Source organism: Tachyglossus aculeatus, chromosome 2 (assembly GCF_015852505.1).
Source record: "Tachyglossus aculeatus isolate mTacAcu1 chromosome 2, mTacAcu1.pri, whole genome shotgun sequence".
Lineage (NCBI taxonomy): Eukaryota > Metazoa > Chordata > Mammalia > Monotremata > Tachyglossidae > Tachyglossus > Tachyglossus aculeatus.
Window position 1 is genome coordinate 130,439,143 of NC_052067.1, and position 25,556 is coordinate 130,464,698.

The 25,556-nt window shown below is 42.4% G+C and overlaps 1 protein-coding gene across 1 annotated transcript in view; it reads left to right on the forward strand.

Annotated features, from left to right (window-relative positions):
• SCEL (sciellin) overlaps positions 1–25,556 on the forward strand; it is a 184,279-nt gene that overhangs the window by 144,599 nt on the left and 14,124 nt on the right. The window contains exons 35-40 of the mRNA XM_038742716.1: positions 8,696–8,755; positions 12,296–12,355; positions 16,403–16,483; positions 18,366–18,437; positions 19,466–19,540; positions 24,814–24,922. Of these exons, the coding sequence (XP_038598644.1) occupies positions 8,696–8,755; positions 12,296–12,355; positions 16,403–16,483; positions 18,366–18,437; positions 19,466–19,540; positions 24,814–24,922 (457 nt within the window). The remainder of the gene's footprint in view (positions 1–8,695; positions 8,756–12,295; positions 12,356–16,402; positions 16,484–18,365; positions 18,438–19,465; positions 19,541–24,813; positions 24,923–25,556) is intronic.

Genomic DNA, 25,556 nt, shown 5'->3' on the forward strand with positions numbered 1-25,556 from the left:
GTCTCCCCCTTCTAGACTGTGAGCCCACTGTTGGGTAGGGACTGTCTCTATATGTTGCCAACTTGTACTTCCCAAGCGCTTAGTACAGTGCTCTGCACACAGTAAGTGCTCAATAAATACGATTGATTGATTGATTGATTGGAGGAGTAGAAGAGTAAGTAGACAGATCCCTGTCCTCAGAGAGGTTACTATCTAGTGGGGGAGATAGACATTAAAATATATTATAGGAACAGGAAGCAACTGAGTATAAAATATGGACATAAGTGCTGTGGAGACTTAGGTGCCTAAGGAGTACCCTGTTTGTTTGGTAAGATTGGATTTGAGGATATAGAAAAACATTGTCAAGGATTTACTATCAGCCAAAATACGGTGGGTCTTTTTTTTTCTTTTTTATGGTATTCAAGTGCTTTCTATGTGCCAAGCACTGTACTAAATGTTGAGGTAGAAGCCCCAATGCTTAGAAAAGTGCTTGGCGCATAGTAAGTGCTTAACAAATACCATCATTATTATTCAGTGCTTGGCACATAGTAAGCACTTAACATTATTATTACAAGCTAATCAGGTTGGACACAGTCCCTGTCCCATGTAATAATTACTATGGTATTTGTTAAGCACTTACTATGTGCCAGGCACTGTACTAAGCGCTGGGAGTAGATATGAGCAAATTGGGTTGGACACAGTCTTTGTTCCACCCCACCTGGGGCTCACAGTCTCAATCCCCATTTTACAGGTGAGGAAACTGAGGCACTCAGAAGTAAAATAACTTGCCCAAGATCACACAGCAGACAAGTGGCAGAGCTGGGATTAGAACCCATGACCTTCTGACTAACTCCCAGGCCAGGGCTCTATCCACTATGCCATGCTGCTTCTCACAGCATTAATCCCCAATTTTCAGATAACTGAGGCACAGAGTAATTAAACAGTTTGTCCAAAATCACAGAGCAGGCAAGTGGTAGAGTCAGGATTAGAACCCAGGTCCTTCCTACTCCCAGGCCCATGCTGTATTCACTAGGCCATGCTGCTTCTTTTCCCAAGTTCAAGCTATTTCTTGTAATATGATTCGGTGATGAATTGGATATTGAACAAGTTTTTTCCCTCCTGCAAAGGGACCAGGATCTCGAAAATCTTATTGAAGTAAATTCCAATACGTACAAAAGTAAGACCCAAAAGTAATCCCAATGTCTTTAGCTCTTACCTCTCACTGCACAATTTGGCTAGAATGCTGTGGGAGAATTAGGGAACAATTTGACAATGCACCTCTATTTGGATAAAATGGGCAGCAGTGTCAGAAAGACCAATCTTGCGTTTGCGCTGTGCAGCAGACACTGTCATGGTGCACATGCTATAAATAACCTGAGTTTTTTAACATAAGGACATAACCCTTCTGTTATAGGAAATCTGAGTTCATTTCCAATTTCTAAAGGTCCCCACAAGCCTTGAAAAGTAGAATTTCAGGGGAATGGAAAACTATTAAAGAGCAAAAATAAATTTCATTAAAGACACGAATTAAGATGATTTTCATGAGCAATTATTAATTGCTGATGTCAAAGGAAAAACCTAAATTTAAAAAAAAGTTAAAATTAATTTAAAATTGAATACATTTTTTTTTTTTTAAAAGGGGAAGAGTGTCAAGGACTCTGTACAAATTAGGTACAATCAGGAAAGCAGACTGCGAGCTCCTTGTTGGGTAGGGATTGTCACTATCTGTTACCAAATTGTACTTTCCAATCGCTTAGTACAGTGGTCTGCACACAGTAAGTGCTCAATAAATATGACTGAATGAATGAATGAAGCTCTTAATTTAATCTATGCTGATTGATTTTCTATACCTGGTTAATTTGAACAGTGGTAAAAGGCATCAAATGCGGTGGATTTCTGGTATGGCAGATGATTCCATCTAAGCCGAGTAACTGAACAGACTGTTCGTAGATGCTATGTTTAAAGGATTGCATCTCACTTTTTCCAACTTTCTTTGCCTCTGAATGCAAAGTTAATAGTGTTTTATAGTGCTGAATTATATGTTGTAGTCATAGCAACTGTTTCTGCTCTCTAATGCAGAATGCAGATTGTTCATTTCCGATCCATTATCCTGAGTTTGCAAATAATCTGTAAATGGTGCTAGAGAAAGGTAGGCTTAGTTAGAAGCACTAAGAATTTCCTCTGCTAACAGAAAGATACCATAGTGATCTGCTCCCTTTTGTCTGATCTGGACAGCTGCCCCATATCTTTCTCTCTTTGCCTCTCAATCAATCAATCAGTGGTATTTATTGAGCCCTAACTGTGTTCAGAACACTGTAGTAAGCATTTGGGAAAGTAATAATAATAATAATAAGGATAGCATTTGTTAAATGCTTACTATCAATCAATCAATCGTATTTATTGAGTGCCTACTGTGTGCAGAGCACTGTACTAAGCGCTTGGGAAGTACAAGTCGGTAACACATAGAGACAGTCCCTACCCAACAGTGGCTTACAGTCTAGAAGACTATGTGCCAAGCACTGTTCTAAGTGCTGGCGGGGGGTACAAGTTGATCACGTTGTCCCACGTGGGGCTTACAGTCTTAATCCCCATTTTACAGATGAGGTAACTGAGGCTCAGAGAAGTTAAGTGACTTCCCCAAGGTCACACAGCAGACATTCAGGGGAGCCGGGATTAGAACCCATGACCTCTGACTCCCAAGCCCGGGCTCTTTCCACTGAGCCACGCCGCTACAATATATTAAAGTTGGTAGACATGATTCCTTCCCACAAGCAGTGAGGCTTAGTGGATGGAGCACATGCCTAGGAGTCAGAAAGATCTGGGTTCTAATCTCGGCTCTGCCACATTCCTGCTGTGTGATCTTGGGCAAGTCACTTAACTTCTCTAGGCCTCAGTTACCTCATTTGTAAAATGAGGATAAGAGTGTGAGCCCCACTTCTAGACTGTGAGCCCACTGTTGGGTAGGGACCGTCTCTATATGTTGCCAACTTGTACTTCCCAAGCGCTTAGTACAGTGCTCTGCACACAGTAAGCGCTCAGTAAATACGATTGAATGAATTTGGAACAGGGACTGTGTCCAACTTGCTTAATTTGTATGTGCCTCAGTGCTTAGAACAATGCTTGGCACTTAGTAAGTGCTTTACAAGTACTATTATTATTATTATTATTCCAAGGAATTTGTAGTCTAGAGGTGGGGCACAGTAAGTAGCCCCTTTAAAGCCCTACTGAGAGCTCACCCCTTCCAGGAGGCCTTCCCATTCTGAGCCCCCTTTTTCCTCTCCTCCTCCCCATCCCCCCAACCCTACCTCCTTCCCCTCCTCACAGCCCCTGTATATATGTTTGTACAGTTTTATAACTCTATTTATTTTACTTGTAAATATTTACTATTCTATTTATTTTCTTAATGATGTGCATCTAGCTTTATTTCTATTTATTCTGATGACTTGACACCTGTCCACATGTTTTGTTTTGCTGTCTGTCTCCCCCTTCAAGCCTGTGAGCCCATTGTTGGGTAGGGCCAGTCTCTATATGCTGCCAACTTGTACTTCCCAAGCGCTTAGCGCTTTGCACACAGTAAGCGCTCAATAAATACGATTGAATGAATGAATGAAAGTAGGTTGGTGTTAAGAGTGGAATGTGCAGACTGGTTTGAGATACTTTAAAGCATTCCATCTATTTTCCCCCTCCTACCTTACTTCCCTGATTTCTTACTAGAACCCAGTCCACAAACTTTGCTCCTCAGATTCATTCATTCAAATGGATTTATTGAGTGCTTACTGTGTGCAGAGCACTGTACTAAGCACTTGATGCCAATCTACCTACTCATCATACCTTGTTCTCATCCATTGCGCTGCTGACCCTTGGTCCAAGTCTTGCCTCTGGCCTGGAACGCTCTCCCAAATTTACATCTGACAGATGTTCACCCTTCCCACCTTCAAAGGCTTATTAAAAGCATGTCTCCTTGAACAGATCTTCCCCAGCAAGACCCTCATTTCCTCTTCTCCCACTTCCTTGTGTCACCCTTGCACTTGGATTTGCACCCTTTATTCACCCCTTCCTCACCTTCACAACTCTAATGTACTTACCCATAATTTAATTTATTTCTATTAACAATACAAATAATAATAATGGCATTTATTAAATGCTTACTTTGTGAAAAGCACTGTTCTAAGTGCTGGGGAGAAGCAGCATGGCTCAGTGGGAAGAGCAGGGGCTTTGGAGCCAGAGGGCACGGGTTCAAATCCCGGCTCTGCCACTTGTCAGCTGTGTGACTTTGGGCAAGTCACTTCACTTCTCTGGACCTCAGTTACCCCATCTGTAAAATGGGGATGAAGACTGTGAGCCCCCAGTGGGACAACCTGATCACCTTGTATCCCCCCAGTGCTTAGAACAGTGCTTTGCACACAGTAAGTGCTTAATAAATGCCATTATTATTATTATTATTTTTACAAAGTGATCAGGTTGTCCCATGGCGGGGCTCACAGTCTTAATCCCCATTTTACAGATGAGGAAACTGAGGCCCAGAGAAGTTAAGTGACTTGCCCAAAGTCACACAGCTGACAGTTGGTGGAGCCGAAGTTTGAACCCATGACCTCTGACTCCAAAGCCCAGGCTCTTTTCCACTGAGCCATGCTGCTTCTCTGTAGTAATAAATAGTAATTTATTTCTATTCCTATCTTCCCCTCTAGACTGCAAGTTAGTTGTGGGAAAGGAATTTGTCCCCCAGCTCTGTTATTTGGAACTATTCCAGGTACTTAGTACAGTGTTCCACTACTTAGTACAGTGTTCCACCCACAGTAAGCTCTCAATAAATATGATTGATTGATTGATTGATTATTTAAGATCAACAATAATAATTACGGTATTTGTTAAGCACTTACTACGAACTGAGCACTGTTCTAAGCACTGGGGTAAACAGGCTGTTCCACGTGGAGCTCACACTTTTAATCCCCGGTTGAATGAGTGAATAAATGAATCTCCATTTTACAAATGAGGTAACTGAGGCACAGTGAAGTCAAGTGACCTGTCCAAGGCCTCACAGCAGACAAGTGGCAGAGGCAGGATTAGAACCCACATCCTCCGACTCCCAAGCCTTTGCTCTTTCCACTAAGCCTTGCTACTTCTAGGATTGGTAGGGCAGAGAAGTGCTGATTGAATGCCTTAAAGCTGATGGTAGGAGTTTTTGCTTGATGCAAAGATGGGTGGACAACTATTGGAAGTTTTTGAGGAATGGGGAGATGTGGATGAACGGTATTTTTAGGGAAACGATCTAGGCAGCAGAGTGAAATATGGACTGGAGAGGGGAAAGACAGAGAATGGAAAGATCAGCTCTGTATTCAGCACTTGGGAAAGTACACTAGAGTTGATAGACATGATCCCTGCTCATAAGGAGCTTACAGTCTAGAGGGGGGAGACAGACAATAAAATAAATTAGAGACGAGGAAATAGTAGAGTAAAAGGATATGTATGTAAGTGCTGAGGTGCTCAGGATGAGTATAAAAGTGCTCAAAGAGCACACAGACAAGTCCATAGTCTTTGGTGAGAGAAGGGTGTATGTAGCAATAAAGGTTTAATCGGGGAAGGCCTCTTGGAGATGTGGTTTTAGGAGGATTTTGTGGACATCCTGTTAGTCGATGGCACTTGATTTGAAAGAATATCACCATCCTTACTGTGACTCAACTGTACTATCATTAAATTGAAAACACTTGCCCATTAAAACCCAGGACATAGCTACATAGCTATACTTCAGTGAACTAGAGCTGAACATTTCTATTCTAGTCCCCTGACACCATTCTGCTTTTGATTGGATAGTTTCTATGCCTAATGAATCTGAGGAGGAAGAGGTGGAGGAAGAGGAAGAGGTTGGGGAGGTGGGAGAGGAGAAGAAAATAATGCCAAAAGGGAAAGTGGCATCCTGGGTTTTAAGAGTGGGGTTAGGAGAGGGGACTGCTGGATGGAAATTCGAGATAACAGGAAGGAGAGCTACGATGGTGAAGATATTGTAGTGATATTCCATATAACAGTTCATTGTGCTCTGCACGTGGTAAGCTCTTAATAAATACGATTGAATGGTCCTGGGAAAGGAATATTCATTCATTCATTCATTCAATCGTATTTATTGAGCGCTTACTGTGGGCAGAGCACTGTGCTAAGCGCTTGGGAAATACAAGTCAGCAACATATGGAGTTCTGATATGGAATATCAGAGGAAGATCTCCTGGGCTGGAAGATTTAAGTGTAAGAGTGGGTGACCCAAGACAAGGAGTTAGCTTGAATGTACAAAGAGATAGAAAGCAGAGTTGATTGTTGTCCTTAGGGAAGATGAAATGAATGAATCAGTCAATGACATTTATTGAGCATTTAATGGGTGGGCAGACTATACTAAACTCTTGGGGGTGAAGCAGCGTGGCTCAGTGGAAAGAGCCCGGGCTTGGGAGTTAGAGGTCATGGGTTCTTATCCCAGCTCTGCCACTCGTCAGCTGTGTGACTTTGGGCAAGGCACTTCACTTCTCTGTGCTTCAGTTACCTCATCTGTAAAATGGGGATTAAGACTGTGAGCGCCATGTGGGACAACCTGATTACCTGTATCCCCTCAGTGCTTTGAACAGTGCTCGGCACATAGTAGGTGCTTAACAAATGCTATTTTATTATTATTATTAATAAGTGAACATGATCTCTGCCTGTAAGGAGTTTACAATCTAGTAGGGGAGACAGACACTAAAATACACTACCAGTAGGGAAGGCAACCAAGTATTTATGTACATAAATCCTGTAGGGGTGGAGGTGGGGTGAATATCAAAATGCCAGTGGGTACATATGCAAGTTCATTAGGTGACATAGAAGGAAGGAAAAATTGTGTGGGCAAGTGAAAGATTATTCAGGGCAAAATTCCTGGGGAAGATGTGGCTTTAGTAGGGTTTTGAAGATGGGGAGAGTGGTTCTCTGTTGGCTGTGAAGGGGAAGGGTATTCCAGGCAGGAGGGTGGATGAGAAAAGGGGTCTTCTTTGAGGGAGCTAAGTGAGGCACAGTGAGTAGGTTGGTATTAATAATAATTATTATTATGGTATGTAAGTGCTTATTATATGTCATGCATTGTTCTGAGCATTGGGGTAGATACAAGGTAATAAGGTTGGGCACAGTCCCTGTCCCAAATGGGGCTCACAGTCTTAATTCCCATTTTACAGATGAGGTAACTTGGGCACCGAGAAGTTAAGTGACTTGCCCAAGACACAAGTAGCGGAGCAGGGATTAGAACCCACATCCTCAGAGTAGGAGTGGAGAAAGGATAGATAGTGGGGAGAAAGCCAAGTCCCTTAAGCAGTTGAAAAGCAGCGTGGCCAAAGAGAAGCAGCATGGCTCAGTGGAAAGAGCCCGGGCTTTGGAGTCAGAGGTCATGGGTTCAAATCCCTGCTCCACCAATTGTCAGCTGTGTGACTTTGGGCAAATCACTTAATAATAATAATAATAATAATTGGCATTTGTTAAGCACTTACTATGTGCAAAGCACTGTTCTAAGTGCTGGGGAGGATACAGGGTGATCAGGTTGCCCCACGTGGGGCTCACAGTCTTCATCCCCGTTTTCCAGATGAGGGAACTGAGGCTCAGAGAAGTTAAGTGACTTGCCCAAGATCACACAGCAGACATGTGGTGGAGCCGGGATTCGAACCCATGACCTCTGACTTAACTTCTCTGGGCCTCAGTTACCTCATCTGTAAAATGGGGATTAATACTGTGAGCCCCACGTGGGACAACATCATCACCTTGTAACCTCCCCAGTGCTTAGAACAGTGCTTTGCACATGGTAAGTGCTTAATAAATGCCATTATTATTATTGAGAAGGAACTCAATAATATTGATCATTGGGGTATTTGTTAAGTGCTTACTGTGTGCCAAGCACTGTACCAAGTGCTGAGGTAGATACAAGATAATCAGGTCCCACATGGGGCTCACAATCTGTGTAGGAGGAGAGCAGGTATTGTATCCCCATTTTGCAGATGAGGGAACTGAGGCACAGAGAAGTTAAATGACTTGCCCAAGGCCACCCAGCAGGGACCGTCTCTATATGTTGCTGACTTGTAACACTTAGTACAGTGCTCTGCACACAGTAAGCACTCAATAAATACGATTGAATGAATGGCAGAGCTGGGATTAGAATACAGATCCTCTCTTTCCCAGGCCTGTGCTTTTTCCACTGGGCACACTTGCTTCTCACTGTAAAAAGCAATTAGGAGTATTGTTTCAAGAATTAGGTCTGGAGGAAATGGTCTCAGGCATAAGCCCAGGAGTCGGAAGGAGCTGGATTCTAATCTTGACTCCAACACCTGTCTGCTGTGTGACTTTGGGAAAGTCACTTCACTTCTCTGTGCCTTAGTTACCTCATCAGGAAAATGGAGATTATGACTGTGAGCCCCATGTGGGACATGGACCGTGTCCTACCTGATTAGCTTATATCTAACCCAGAGCTTAATATAGTGCCTGGCACAAAGTAAGCTTCAAAAAAAATTCCATAAATAGATAAAAAGGGGAAGATTCTTTGCTTTCCCTCCCTCTTACTTTTTATCTTTTTAATCCTGTGAGATACAATGCTTTAAATACTTCAAGAAATAAAAGCAAGACGTTAACCTCCAAGGGAATGGCATAATTACACTTTGCAAATAGGTACTGTCATCTATCTGTCATTCATATATAATGAATTCATTTGTCTCTTTTTTTTTCAGAGACCAAGAACTTGACAATCTCACTGAAGTGAATCCTAGCCTGTACAATAATCCAAAGCGGTAAGGCCTTTAGAACATCTTTTGGCTTGGCCAAAAAGAGTTTTATTACCGGTTTGTGATTCGCCACCTCTGTGCAGGTCACTCTTGCTCTGTAAATCTTGAAATTAAGCATTATGTGATTCATGAATAAGATCCTTCATATTTAACTGGCTGGGACTAATCTGCTGAAACTCAATCGTTAATCAGGAGCGGAGCTATCAATCAATCAATCAATCAATTGTATTTATTGAGCGCTTACTGTGTGCAGAACACTGTACTAAGCGCTTGGGAAGTACAAGTTGGCAATATATAGAGACAGTCCCTATCCAACAGTGGGCTCACAGTCTAAAAGGGGGAGACAGAGAACAAAACCAAACATACTAACAAAATAAAATAAATAGAATAGCTATCCGTTGGAGCACGTGATTGAGATGCACCAATCAGGAGTGCCCTGTGGGCAGGGGATGTGTCTAATAATAATGATGATAATAATAATAATTGTGGTATTTGTTAAGTGCTTACTATGTAGCAAGCACTGTTGTAAGTGCTGGGGTGGATACAAGCAAATGGGGTTGGACACAGTCCCTGTCCCACATGGCGCTCACAATCTTAACCTCCACTTTACAGATGAGGTAACTGAGGCACAGAGAAGTGAAGTGACTTGCCAAAGTTCACACAGCAGACGTGACAGAGTCAGGATTAGAACTCAGGTCTTTCTGACTTCCAAGCCCGTGCTCTATCCACTAGGCTACACTGCACTCTCCGAAGAGTTTAGAACAGTGCCTTCCACAGAGTCAGAGCTCAGTAAATACCACTGATGCAGGGAGAAGCAGCATGGCATAGTGGATAGAGCACAGGCTGGGGACTCAGAAGGTCATGGGTTCTAATCCTGACTCTGCCAGCCATCTGCTGTTTGAACTTGGACAAGTCACTTCACTTCTCTGTGCCTCAGTAACCTCATCTGTAAGATGAGTTCACATGAGTGAACTGTTTGTTTTCCCCGGTTTAACCTTGCTAAATATTTCTATACATTAGATATTTTGTCACAGAGCCTAAAGGTAATTCAAGATACATTTTGTGATATAAAAGAAGTCAATTTCAAGAGTTTCTTGGAGAATCACATTGGAAAAGGCTCTATCTGGGATCCCAAAATACTAGGGAGCTAGCCAAGGTGGAGAAGAAGTTCCTGACTGACTCCCTATTCTCCCCCTTAATGCGGTTCATGTAGGCATCCTCAGTCAAAGGCAGGGAGAGGAGCCAATGTACTGCTAAATGGGGAGTAAGACTGTGAGCCTCACATAGTACAGGGACTGTGTCCAACCTAATTTGCTTGTATCCTCTCCCAGCATTTACGAGAGTGGCTGGCACACAGTAAGCACTTAACAAATACTAACATTATTATTATCATCACTATTAGTAGTAAACATAGCACAGTCCTTTTTAACTGGCTGGAAGGTGGGATAAAAACATAGCTGGGAAAGGTGTGTTTGGACACAGGGCGAGAGGGAATGGGGATACTATTAGTAACAATAATAATAATAATAATAATAATAATAATAATTGTCACCCCATGCACTGTATTAAGCGCTGGGGTAGATACAAGCAAATTGGGTTGGACACAGTCCCTGTCCCACATGGGGCTCACAGTTTTACTCCCCAATTAGCAGTACATTGAATCCTTTCCCTGCCTCTGACTGAGGATGACCACATGAACTGCATTAAGGGAAGAATAGGGAGTCAGTCTTGAAACAATTACTCCACCTTGGTTGGCTCCCTAGTATTTTGGGGTCCCAGATACAGTTTTTTCCAACGTGATCCTCTCCGAAACTCTTGAAATTGACGTCCTTCATATCACAAAATGTATCTTAAATTACCTTTAGGCTCTGTGACTTATAAGATCTAATGTTTAGAAATATTTAGCAAGATTAAACCAGGGAAAACAAATAGCTCACTCATGTGAACTCTACCTCCTCCTCTAGATTCATTCATTCATTCAATCGTATTTATTGAGCGCTTACTGTGTGCAGAGCACTGTACTAAGCACTTGGGAAGTACAAGTTGGCAACATAGAGAGACGGTCCCTACCCAATAACAGGCTCACAGTCTAGAAGGGGAGACAGACAACAAAACAAAACATGTGGACAGGTGTCAAGTCATCAGAACAAATAGAATTAAAGCTAAATGCACGTCATTAACAAAATAAATAGAAGAGTGAATATGTACAAGTAAAATAGAGTAATAAATCTGTACAAGCATATATACAGGTGCTGTGGGGAGGGGAAGGAGGTAGGGTGGGGGGGATGGGGAGGAGGAGAGGAAAAAGGGGGCTCAGTCTGGGAAGGCCTCCTGGAGGAGGTGAGCTCTCAGTAGGGATTTGAGGGAGGAAGAGAGATAGTTTGGCGGATGTGCGGAGGGAGGGCATTCCAGGCCAGGGGAAGGATGTGGGCCGGGGTCCAACTCGGGACAGGTGAGAACAAGGTACAGTGAGGAGGTTAGCAGTGGCAGAGGAGCGGAGGGTGTGGGCTGGGCTGGAGAAAGAGAGATTGAAAGCTCCTGCTGGGCATTCATTCATTCATTCATTCATTCAATCGTATTTATTGGGCACTTACTGTGTGCAGAGCACTGTACTAAGCGCTTGGGAGAGCATGGGTCCACCATCCCTGTTATATTGTACCCTCCCAAGCACTTAGTACAGTGTTCTGCACACAGTAAGCACTCAGTAAATTCATTCAATCATATTTATTAAGTGCTTAACTTGGGAAAGAACAATACAGCAATAAACAGTGACAAGCCCTGCCCACTGCAATTGATTGATAATAATAATAATAATAATAATAATGGCATTTATTAAGTGCTTACTATGTGCAAAGCACTTGGGAGGTTACAAGGTGATCACGTCGTCCCACGGGGGCTCACAGTCTTAATCCCCATTTTACAGATGAGGTAACTGAGGCCCAGAGAAGTTAAGTGACTTGCCCGAAGTCACACAGCTGACAACCGGCGGAGCCGGGATTTGAACCCCTGACCTCTGACTCCGAAGCCCAGGCTTTTTCCACTGAGCCACGCTGCTTGAATAGACAGCAAAATAGGCTCTATAGAACTTTGTTTCACCCTTCTCAGGTTGAAAATAAGTTATCTGCAGAGTAGGGGTGAAAGGACTTCATTTTGATCAACTTATTAAGGGCCGGACCCTGAAACTTTTACACAGCACCATCCTCTTCTGAAGACTTTGGCCTTCGGAATCTTTGCTAACATTTACCTAAGAAAGTACAATAATATTTCCTGAGGCTCGATGGCTTGATATCCAGCGCCATCCAGAATGAATGTGAGACCAATCTGGAACTGACTGAATTTAGATTATACTTCCATTTCTTTAAGGGAGGTGGGGAGAATCAATACAAAAGCCTTAATGGATGCTGAGAGAGAATAGAATTCGAATAGGTTCCAACTCAAAAATTAATTGGAGGAGCCCTGGGGAGAAATCAATGACAGCCTTGGACTTGTTGAACAATTTACAAGCAGATTCACCATCCTGTTTTTTTTGCTTTTTCATTTTCCTAGGAGCCAAAGCCTTAATAATCTTATTGATGTCAACCCCGTTACGGATCTGACTGGTAAATGGTAAGATTTACAATGATATATCCACACAGTCTTGGCACATACTATTTGGGGTAGACTTGATAGGTTGGTGGTAATCTTTAGCTCTAAACTGTAAGAGAAACAGCATATACACATCAATCCTTTGGACATCCTGTATTATTAAGCTCTCAGAATAAAATTTTGTTTTCTGTTTTGTAATTTGGTATGTTTTCACTGATAGCGGCAGAGGCCGAGGTCCTTTAGTTCTAGACTGTAAGCTTTTTATGGGCAGGGAATGTGTCTGTTTATTGTTATATGGCACTCTCCCAAGTGCTTAGTACAGTGCTCTGCACACAGTAAGTGCTCAATAAAAACGACTGAATGAATTGCTAGTGTCATTGAAGGTCATGGGTTCTAATCCCGGCTCAGCCACTTGTGTGCTGTGTGACCTTGGGCAAGGCACTTCACTGCCTCAGTTACCTCATCTGTAAAGTGGGGATTGAGAATGTGAGCCCTATGTGGGTCAGGGACTATCCAACCTGATTAAATTGCATCTACCACAGCGCTTAGAACTATGCTTAGCACATAGTATGCACTTAGCAAGTACTATAATTAATTAGACTGAAGCTTAAAGAAAAATAAGATGCTGTTCAGAATGAATTTACCTTAACTAAGGTCATTCATTAATTCATTTATTTATTCAATCAATCAATCATATTTAGCACTTACTGTGTGCAGGGCACTGTACTAAGCACTTGGAAGAAAACAATATTCCAGAGTTGGTAGATACATTCCCAGCCCATAATGAGCTTACAGTCTTTTATTCATTTATTCATTCTTTCAGTTTTCTCTGCATTCAAAGATCATTCTGTTGCAATTGTATGTGCTTATACAATATTTGCCCTAGGGAATGTTTTTGAACACTGTGGGCAGGGATTGTCCCTCTTTGTTGCTGAATTGTACTTTCCAAGCACTTAGTACAGTGCTCTGCACACAGTAAGTGCTCAGTAAGTACGATTTAATTAATAAATCAGGTAGAAACTCCTCACCCTCGGCTTCAAGGCTGTCCATCCCCTCACCCCCTCCTACCTCACCTCCCTTCTCTCCTCCTCCAGCCCAGCTTGCACCCTCCGCTCCTCTGCCGCTAATCTCCTCACCGTGCCTTGTTCTCGCCTGTCCCGCCGTCAGCAAGGCCCTACTGAGAGCTCACCTCCTCCAGGCGGCCTTCCCACACTGAGCCCCCCCCCTTCCTCTCCCCCTCCTTCCCCTCTCCATTCCCCCCACCTTACCTCCTTGCCTTCCCCACAGCACCTGTATATATGTATATATGTTTGTACGTACTTATTGGGACAACCTGATCACCTTGTAACCTCCCCAGTGCTTAGAACAGTGCCTTGCACATAATAAGGGCTTAATAAATGCCATTATTATTATTATTATTTATTGATTTATTTTACTTGTACATATTTATTCTATTTATTTTATTCTGTTAATATGTTTTGTTTTCTTCTCTGTCTCCCCCTTCTAGACTGTGAGCCCACTGTTGGGTAGGGACCGTCTCTATATGTTGCCGACTTATACTTCCCAAGCGCTTAGCACAGTGCTCTGCACACAGTAAGTGCTCAATAAATACGATTGAATGAATGAATGAATGAATGAATTTCCAAAATGATTTGCCTATTCATTCAATAGTTGAAGGAAAATCCTACCTTGGATTATGACGATTAATTGGTAAGGAACTAAATCTTTCCCTTTGCTTTTCTGTAACTTGTAATAACTCCCCATTCCTCAAAAACTTCCAAGAGCCCCATTCCTCGCCACCTCAAGCAGGAACTTCTAACTGATGGCTTTGGGTAACTCAGCTCTCTCCTTCTCACTCACCCCTCTCCCTTCACTACATTTCAGCTCACATCACCCCTCAGGCCTAACTACGCTTCAGCTCACGTTCTTCACTCCTCAAAAACTAACCATTCACTGTGCTTCATCCTCATCCCTCCTGCTACCAATCTCCTGCTCACACCTTTCTCCTCCTTCGGCGTGGCTTAGTGGCAAGAGCCCGGGCTTGGGAGTTGGGAAGTCGTGGGTTCTAATCCTGGCTCCGCCACTTGTCAGCTGTGTGACTTTGGACAAGTCACTTCGCTTCTCTGGGCCTCAGTGACCTCAGCTGTAAAATGGAGTTGAAGACTGTGAGCCCTGCATGGGACAACCTAATCACCTTGTATCCTCCTCAGAGCTTAGAACAGTGTTTTTGCACATAGTAAGCGCTTAACAAATACCATTATTATTATTATTATTCAAATACAGCAGAACACAGCTCTCCCCCATCTTCAAAGCCCTTCTGAAGTCACATCTCCTCCGGGTGGCCTTCCCTGGTTCCTTCTATCCCTGTGTTTTCCAGTCATCATCATCATCATCAATCGTATTTATTGAGCGCTTAATGTGTGCAGAGCACTGTACTAAGCGCTTGGGAAGTACAAGTTGGCAACATATCCAACATATCCAATTGGCTGTGTCCTGCACAGCCAATTAGCCACTTCAACAGTTATGTGTTGCCTGGTCACTTGTGAACCCCTCATCTCCTGTTGCACATTCCTGAACTTAATCGCTAACTCAAATATGCATCCTCTTTTCCTAATTCCTACCGTATTTAAATTAATTTGGTGCTGGCCTCCACCACTAGAATGTAAGCTCCTCAAGTCTACTAATTCTGTTGTATTCATTCATTCATTCAATCGTATTTATTGAGCGCTTACTGTGTGCAGAGCACTGTACTAAGCGCTTGGGAAGTACAAGTTAGCAACATATAGAGATGGTCCCCACCCAACAGTGGGCTCACAGTCTAGAAGAGGGAGACAGAGAACAAAATGAAACATATTAACAAAATGAAATAAATAGAATAAATATGTACAAATAAAATAAATAGAGTAATAAATACGTACAAACATATATACATATATACAGGTGCTGTGGGGAGGGGAAGGAGGCAAGGCAGGTGGGGATGGAGAGGCGGAGAAGGGGGCTCAGTCTAGGAAGGCCTGCTGTACTCTCCTGAGTGACTAATACAATGCTGTATACACATTTGAGTGCATAATAAATCTATCATTTGATTGGACTTATTGATGTAGAGGGGGAAAATGCCTAGACTTTTATTCATATTTCAGTTTCCACTCTTTAAATAGAAATAACACTTGTCTACCAACTCTATTGCATTCAAGTGGGGGAAAATGCCTAGACTTTTATTCATATTTTAGTTTCCACTTTTTAAATAGACATAACACTTGTCTACCAACTCTATTGCATTCAAGTGCTTAGAACAGTAAGTGCTCAATAAATGCTACTGATTGATTATCCGATTTTTTAATGGCATTTATTAAGCACTTACTATGTGCAAAGCACTGTTCTAAGCACTGGGGAGGTTACAAGGTGATCAAGTTGTCCCACGTGGGGCTCACAGTCTTAATCCCCATTTTACAGATGAGGCAATTGAGGCCCAGAGAAGTTAAGTGACTTGCCCAAAGTCACACAGCTGACAAGTGGCGAAGCTGGGATTTGAACCCATGACCTCTGACTCCAAAGCCCGGGCTCTTTCCTCTGAGCCGCAATTGACACTATGTAGACTTAAAATTGCTTAACTTAACGGCATTGAGATATCAAAAAAAGGGGTCAGAATTCTTCTGCCAGTCCCTTTTCTCATTCCAAAAACAACTGCAAATGAGACTTCTTAGAGATGAGCTTTGAATCATTTTCATTCAACAGATATAATTTAAATATATTATGCCAAGGGAGCATTCAGAAATGCTCCATCTGGGGTGGAAAAAAATCCCAAATCAATTTCTTGATATGGATTGTGTTTTTGTAAAGGGTTGTGGTTAACACGACAAAATAGACCAACTAGCAGGTGGTTACTTTAAGAAATAGACCAGAGGAAATAATGGTAGCCTTCAAATTAACCACCCTTCTTTGGCTAACTGGAGCACAAAGTCTTTACACTTGTTATTGAGTTACTAGAACAATTATGTCCAAGAAAGAAAAAAGAACAAAAGTGGACTGTTATGTGAATATCTTATTTCTCTGTATTTGCTCCTTCAGGGCTGAGGAACATAATAAAGAACTGAATAATCGGTCCAGTGGAAACACAGCTCGCCCTTCTGAGACCAGAAGAGAAACTAGGTATTCCACTCAATAATCTATAATGAGGGACATGCAACTTTTTCTTTCCATATAAAAAAAATAGTAATAGAGGTCTTCAAATCAATCAGTTGTATTTATTGAGCACTCACTGTGTGCAGAGCACTGTACTAAGCACTTGGGAGAGTATGACACAACAATTTAACAGAACCATTCCCTGCCCCCTATCCTTGCCTTTAGAATCTAGGTAGTTCTCATCTATAAGATTCTCACTAAGGGCATATGTATAAACAAATATACATTAGGTCCTCTCATTAAAAACACTTTTTTAAATTTAAGGATTGACACAATATTTCACATGCAGTGTAATTAGGGCATTATGAATCCTCTATGACCGTCTCGTAAAACATTACTTTAGGCCATTTATTGGGAAATTTACATTATAATTTGCTCACGTTATTCATTCGCTGTTGGAAAATATCAGTAGGACGTGAAAGCAAGTGAGAAGAAACATTGAAATACGGGGTTAGTCAAGTGTCTCCATGCATTTTCCACAAGCAACCAACACTCTATTCAACAGTACGACACAAGTTGTAAATGACTCCATGTTATGTGACAGTGTAACAACGTATGCTGCACCTTGTATGTGCAACACTAGAGTCATATTCTACAGCGGTTATAGCTGAAAGTTTTTCCACATTATGAATTAGCTTAATCATTTTTTTTGCAATATTTGTTAAACACTTACTCCATGCCAGGCACTGTACTAAGGTCTGGGGTAGATTAAAGATATTCATGTTAGGCACAGTCCCTGTCCCACATGAAGCTCACAGTCTTAACCCCGATTTTACAGATGAGGAAACTGAGGCACAGAGAAGTTGAGTGACTTGCCCAAAGTCACGCAGCAGACAAGTGGCAGAGCAGGGATTAGAACCCAGGTCCTCTGACTCCCAAACCCGTGCTCTTTCCACTAGGCCACAAGTCATTCATGGATATGGGCATAAAGGGATTATTGTATTACCCTGTAATTCCAAATGAGTTCTTCGATACTGGATTTCTAAGTAAACAATAGATTCTTGAAAAACATGTCATGTTTCTAAGTAAATGATAGATTCTTGAAAAACGTCAGCAACATATAGAGACGGTCCCTACCCAACAACGGGCTCACAGTCTAGAAGGGGGAGACAGACAACAAAACAAAACATGTAGACAGGTGTCAAGTCATCAGTATTTATCAGTATTTTTTATTTTAAGTACTTTTAGTAATATTTTAAGTACTGATGAGAAGCTGATATTTTAATTGTAAATCATGAATTTGAGGAGAGGGTGGATCAGTATATATGCATACTGATATACATGTCTAGGATATACATATCCTATGTATATATGTTTGTATGTATTTATTACTCTATTTTACTTGTACATATTTATTCTATTTATTTTATTTTGTTAATGTGTTTTGTTTTGTTGTCTGTCTCCCCCTTCTAGACTGTGAGCCCACTGTTGGATAGGGACTGTCTTTATATGTTGCCAAGTTGTACTTCCCAAGCGCTTAGTACAGTGCTCTGCACACAGTAAGCGCTCAATAAATATGATTGAATAAATGAATCAGTAAGCACTTGACTATTAATATTCACTGAATAACTTTGTATTTTGAAAGAAACAGCAGCCCCTATGTCTGTGAGCCTGTTGTTGGGTAGCGACTGTCTCTATATGTTGCCAACTCGTACTTCCCACGCGCTTAGTACAGTGCTCTGCACACAGTAAGCGCTCAATAAATACGATTGAATGAATGAATGAATATGACATCCATCTTCTGCCTTAAGGTTTATTCAGTGATAACTCTGGTTTGAAAATAGCCTTTGTTATTATTACCGTTGTTGATAAACTTTTAAAAATGCAGTTACAAATGTTTATATTTCAGCTCTAATACTACAACCAGGTTCTCAAGTCCAAAGGACACTGTTGTGTACACAAGATCATTTGTGAAGAATAGGTATTGGAAAGTTTTCTCAAATATTTCCATTTATTTAATCATTGTAAAAATATCTTTATTGAAGAGTAGTCTCCCACTTTCAAGTAGGGGCTCCTAGAATAAATAAATGTTTATTGTCATTTTGGGACTGGATACAGTTTTCTATTTCTAATAGTAAAAGGATGGCTGGATGATTTGAGGAAAAATGTATCTTGAATTAAAATAAAACACATTAAGCTAGTCACTGTAGTTTTTTTTAATTGATTAGACACTTTATCACCAGTTTTAAGGTAACCTTAGCCCCACTTTACATTTGAGGAAACTGAGGCTCAGGGAGATTAATTGACTTGTCCAAGGGATCCTAACTGGGTTTCCTAGTCCCATGCTATTTTCATTAAGCCATGCAGCCTCCCTTTCTTCCTCATTTTTCATCTTGGTTAGAATCATTTCTGACACCTGTGTACCAAAGGACAATGTTCTTGAGAAATGGTTCGATTAAAAAATGTCGGGTTATCTCCATTAAGAACAATTCTCAAGAATAATGGAAACATTTGGTTTCTGACACCTCAACAGCCTTGAGGTTGGATGAGGGATTTAAGAGTTCATTTTCAACAGGCACCAGTGCAGTGTCATCCTGATTTTACTTGTCTCCGGCTCAAAGTGACATTCAGGAACCCTAGCAGAGCAATGAAGTCATCTTGAAATCCTTAGAAAGAGAGAAACAACACTACAATTCATGATGCATTCTTCCACTTATTTTACAAACTTTCTGAACTCTACTGTCTCAGGGATCTCAAGTCAGAAAATGAAACCATTCTGAATTTTGGCAGCTTGACTTCTATCAAACTCCTGAGTGATTCTGGTCCCCTATTTAAATCTCTCTCCCCCGTATGTGCGTCGATGCATACGCAGATGCTAGAAATGATCAGATTTCTCATTTCTAATGTCGATGGTAGAGATTTGTGTACTTTCACTATTCCCAAGCAGACTTGCAGAAGAGAAAACAAAGAGCATTTTTCATGTTCTTCCTACTTTGTGTTGGTTTACAGCAAATCACCAAAAGTCGGGGCGGAGGAAAGCAGTTCTGGAAGAGCTATCCAAACGGTCTATTCAACATCAGATTGGTAAGCATTTATTTGTAGTATTTATTTATTTGTATTAAAATATTATATTGCATTTGTATTATTTGGGAAGCAGCATGGCTTAGGGGAAAGAGCCTGGGCTTGGGAGTCAGAGGTCGTGGGTTCTAATCCCGGCTCCACCATTTATCAGCTGTGTGACTTTGGTCAAGTTACTTAACTTCTCTGTGCCTCAGTTACCTCATCAGTAAAATGGGGATTAAGACCGTGAGCCCCACGTGGGACAACCTGATAACCTTGTATCTCCCCCAGTGCTTGGAACATAGTAAGCGCTTAACAAATATCATCATTATTATTATTAATGTCTGTCTCCACCTCTAGACTGTGAGCTCATTGTGGGCAGGAATGTGTCTATTTGCGGTTATATTGTACTCTCCCAAGTGCTTAGTACAGTGCTCTGCACGTGGTAAGTGCTCAATAAATACGATTGACTGAATGACCTTAGACTTGGCACCAGAGAACGAGGCTTAAATGTGGGTGGCAAAATGCATACGTCAGATCACGACATCTTTCCTCAAAGCCATGATGACTGGAGGAGACCAGGGGATGCCCCCGGAGTTAACCTAAATGTGATATTCCAGCAGGGAAACTGCACACCTCTTAAGTGCTCCACAGCTGTGTCCCTATTGTAAGCTCTAGGCTGTAAGATCATTGTGGGCAAGGAATGTGTCTGCTATGTAATAATAATAATAATAATAAATAATGATGGCATTTATTAAGTGCTTACTATGCGGAGAGCACTGTTCTAAGCGCTGGGGAGGTTACAAGGTGATCAGGTTGTCCCACGGGGGTCTCAGAGTCTTAATCCTCCTTTTACAGATGAGGTAACTGAGGCACAGAGAAGTTAAGTGACACAAAGTCACACAGCTGACAATTGGCGGAGCCGGGATTTGAATCCCTGACCTCTGACTCCAAAGCCCATGCCCTTTCCACTGAGCCATGCTGTATTTATTCTCCCAAGCACTTAGTATAGTGCTCTGCACACAGTAAGCGCTCAATAAATCCTAGTGATTGATTGACCTGAAGAAATTCTTTGCCATCATTAACATGAACCTTTCCAGGGAAAGAGGAGTTGCCTTCATATTCATAATAACTGTGGTTCTTGTTAAGCGCCAGCTATGTGTCAGACCCTGTACTAGGTGCTGGGGTAGTTAAAGATAATTAGGCTGGACACGGTCCCTGTCCCATATGGGGCTCACAATCTTAATCCCCATTTAACAGATGAGGAAACTGAGGCCCAGGGAAGCGAAGTGACTTGCCCAAGGTCACACAGCAGACGGGTGGCAGAGCCAGAATTAGAATCCAGGTCCTCTGGTTCCTAGGATTGTGCTCTTTCCTCTAGGCCATGCTGCTTATCGGTTCCATCTTTCAGGTTGAGGGTGTCTTCTGATGTTGGTCCAGGAGGCTTCCCAGCTGGCCCCTAGCCCATTAGCTTCTCTGTGGGCGAGGGGAGGGGAGAGGGAACCTACTTTCCGCAGTGCTCAAATCTTCCAAGCTGATTTAGTCAGCTTTCCCCAAAAAACAGGCCTCCTGTTCCTATGTCTCCCTGACAATTATTCCCATGGCCACTACTCAGCTTAACCACCAAACCCTTCAGCCCTCCCCGAGGAATGGAGTAAGTGGCTTCACATCAGTGGCCCATCCTACCCCAAGAGTATGGAAATGTGAATCCTTCCAGGCCCTGGACAACCTAGCATTCTCCCCCATCCCCTCCACCTCCAGCCCGCTAGACCCCCCGCTCCGGAGAGGTAACGGCAGGAAAGATCCCTATTTGGAGGCTGAGTTTCCAGTCCATTGTTATAGAATAGGAGAGCGGAGATAGTAAGGCCTTCTTCCCCCATCAGAGATCCCTATTTGGAGGCTGAGTCTCCAGTCCATTGCTATAGAATAGGAGAGTGGAGATAGTAAGGCCTTCTTCCCCCATCAACACCAACCCCCTGCCTGTTTTCTTACCAGTAAAAACATCAATGGCTTTGGTTCTTCCTAAGAATAATAATAATTATTATGCTGTTTTTTAAGCTTACTACATGCCAGACATTATAATAATAATAATAATAATGTTGGTATTTGTTAAGCACTTACTATGTGCAAAGCACTGTTGAGAATCATTGTGGCTCAGTGGAAAAAGCCCAGGCTTTGGAGTCAGAGGTCATGGGTTCAAATCCCGACTCCTCCAACTGTCAGCTGTGTGACCTTGGGCAAGTCACTTCCCTTCTCTGTGCCTCAGTTCCCTCATCTGTAAAAATGGGGATTAAAACTGTGAGCCCCCCGTGGGACAACCTGATCACCTTGTAACCTCCCCAGCGCTTACAACAGTGCTTTGCACATAGTGAGCACTTAACAATACCATTATCCAGTGCTTAGAACAGTGCTTTGCACATAGTAAGTGCTGAACAAATACCATCATCATCATCACTGTTCTAAGCACTGGGGGGAATACAAGGAGATGAGGTTGTCCCATGTGGGGCTCATAGTCTTAGTCCCCATTTTACAGATGAGGGAACTGAGGCACAGAGAAGTGAAGTGACTTGCCCAAGGTCACACAGCAGACATGTGGGGGAGGCGGGATGCGAACCCATGACCTGTGTCTCCCAAGCCCGTGCTCTTTCCACTGAGCCACCCTGCTTCTCTATTGCACTAAGCGCGGGGTGAGTCCGAGCAAATCGGGTGAGACACAGTCCCCCATGGGGCTCACAGTCTCGATTGCCATTTTACAGAGGAGGTAACCGAGGCACAGAGAAGTGAAGTGACTTGCCCAGAGTCACACAGAGGCCAAGTGGTGGAGTTCAGGATTAGAACCCACAACCTTCTGAGTCTCAGGCCCGTGCTCTATCCCCTAGGCCATTCGGCTTCACATTATCTCCAGAATCCTCCCCACCCCTCCACCCAATTAGCCACCAAGCTCTTCTGATAGCCTAACTCAACTAGGGCGTCAGCCTCCCCCCTGACCTCCGTGCCTCCGTTTCCCCCAAACTTCCCCGTAGCCCATACTTCACTCTGCTACCCTGGACATCTCCTGCAAATATCGAGCTGTCGTATATTTCCCCCATGCCTCGTAAACGAGAGAAACTCGTTTCTCTTCTCATCAAGCAAAAATTCAAACAGCATAGCGATGTTTACGCTATTTAACTGACCCGCGTGGGAAGCAAGAAATGTGGGTGCAGAATTTTAAAATGTTTTTAATTTGTTGGCATAGTTTTAGCCAACTCGCGTGAGCAAGCACCAGTGCTGTTTAAACTCATACTGTTTGATGTGGTCACTCTCTCACTATTATTTTAAGCCTCTTGTGGGCAGGGATCACGTCTACCAACTGTAGTGCATTGTTCTTTCCCAGATGCTTAGTACAGTGTTCTGCACATAGTAATAAATGCCACTGATTTCCTGATTATTCTCCAAATCAGAAGTCAGCTGTATTTACTCACTGTGTCTTAATTCATGAGATTTGGGGTTTTTTTAATGATATTTAACTGTCTACTATGTTCCAGACTTACAAAGCACCAGGGTAGATTCAAGTAAATCATTCATTCATTCAGTTATATTTATTGAGCGCTTACTGTCTGCAGAGCACTGTACTAAACCCTTGGAAAGTACAATTCGGCAACACATAGCAGGTTGGATATAGTCCCTGTCCCACATGGGGCTCACAGTTTTTATCCCCATTTTACAGATGAGGGACCTGAGGGCCAGAGAAGTTAAGTGACTTGCCCAAAGTCACGCAGCAGACAATAATAACAATAACAATAATAATAATAATAGTATTTGTTAAGCGCTCACTATGTGCCTGGCACTGTTCTAAGCACTGGGGTAGATACAAGGTAGTAAGGTCGGACACATTCCCTGTCATCATCAATCGTATTTATTGAGCGCTTACTGTGTGCAGAGCACTGTACTAAGCGCTTGGGAAGTACAAGTTGGCAACGTATAGAGACAGTCCCTACCCAACAGTGGGCTCACAGTCTAAAAAAAAAATATGAGTTCATTCATTCATTCATTCATTCATTCATTCAATCATATTTATTGAGCACTTACTGTGTGCAGAGCACTGTACTAAGCGCTTGGAAAGAAATAATAATACTATTGGTATTTGTTAAGTGCTTACTATGTGCAAAGCACTGTCTAAGCGCTGAGGAGGTTACAAGGTGATCAGGTTGTCCCACTGGGGGCTCACAGTCTTAATCCCCATTTTACAGATGAGGTAACTGAGGCCCAGAGAAGTGAAGTGACTTGCCCAAAGTCACACAGCTGACAAGTGGCGGAGCTGGGGTTTGAACCCACGACCTCTGATTCCAAAGCCCGTGCTCTTTCCACTGAGACACGCTGCTGTCCCACCTAAGGCTCACAGTCTTAATCCCCATTTGACAGATGAGGAAACTGAGGCACAGTGAAGTGACTTGCCCGGGGTCACACAATAGAAAAATGGTAGAGACGGGATTAGAACCCATGACCTTCTGATTCTCGGGCTTGTGCTTTATCCACTATGCTACGCTGCTTCCCACAGTCACTGTGCCAAAGGCAGAAGCAGAAAGGCCACTGCTCAGCAACGTAATTTGCCCAGAATTTTGACACCAATCCTGTCTCATCATCATCATCAATCGTATTTATTGAGCGCTTACTATGTGCAGAGCACTGTACTAAGCGCTTGGGAAGTACAAATTGGCAACATATAGAGACAGTCCCTACCCAACAGTGGGCTCACAGTCTAAAAGGGGGAGACAGAGAACAAAACCAAACATACTAACAAAATAAAATAAATAGAATAGATATGTACAAATAAAATAAATAAATAGAGTAAAAAAATATGTACAAACATATATACATATATACAGGTGTTGTGGGGAAGGGAAGGAGGTAAGATGGGGGGGATGGAGAGGGGGATAGAGAGGGTCTCCTCTAGACCCTAACCTCTTTGTGGACAGGGATTGTGTCTACCAACTCTGTACATTTCCAAGTGTTTAGTACAGCACTCGGCACACAGTAAGCACCCAATAAATACCATTAATTGATTTACTGATTGAATGACCCTTCCCTTACAGCATTCCCCAAACTTCATTCCGGCAATATTATAACCACATCATTTCCTCACATTTACTTTGGTGAACACTGGTATTATTTATGTACTTCATAATGTGTACATTCGATAAAGTAGATAGGTTTAAAACAGAGAATCCACTGTTAATGTTCTAACTTAGCACACGAGTGACTTAATAAATGTTTACTGCTACTCTGGCTGATGAAAAAATGGCTTTTTGTTTCCCCAGGTCCATCGTGGAAAGAGATATGTGTACCTACTGCCGAAAACCCCTAGGCACAGAGACAAAAATGATCTTAGGTGACTTACAGATTTGTTGTCATTCGACCTGTTTCAAGGTAAAAGTGGCTTCAGATCTTTACGTGAAAAGAAAATGAAATTGGCCATGTAGTGTCACTTGAGCACTTTGTAGTCTAGGATACACTGAAAAGAGATAATAGAATCAAAAATTGGTCTTTGCATTTAGATTTCCACCCCTTTATTCATCCCTCTCTCAGCCCCAGAGCACTTACGTACATTTCCACAATTTATTTATTTACATTATTGTCTGTCTCCCCTTCTAGACTGTAAGCTTGTTGTGAGCAGGGAACGTGTCTACCAAGCTGTTCTAGTGTAGACTCCCAAATGCTTAGTACAGTGCTCTGCACACGGTAAGCACTCAATAAATGCCATTGATGGATTGACTGATCACCTCGTGTGGTTAGATACTTCAGGAGAAGTGGAACCATCTGGGAATTTAGAAAAAACTCCGAATGGGTTCTTGGGGATTCATTCATTCATTCATTCATTCAATTGTATTTATTGAGCGCTTACTGTGTGCAGAGGACTGTACTAAGCACTTGGGAAGTACAAGTTGGCAACATCATCATCATCATCATCAATCGTATTTATTGAGCGCCTACTATGTGCAGAGCACTGTACTAAGCGCTTGGGAAGTACAAACCGCTTTGACTGTGAGCCCACTGTTGGGTA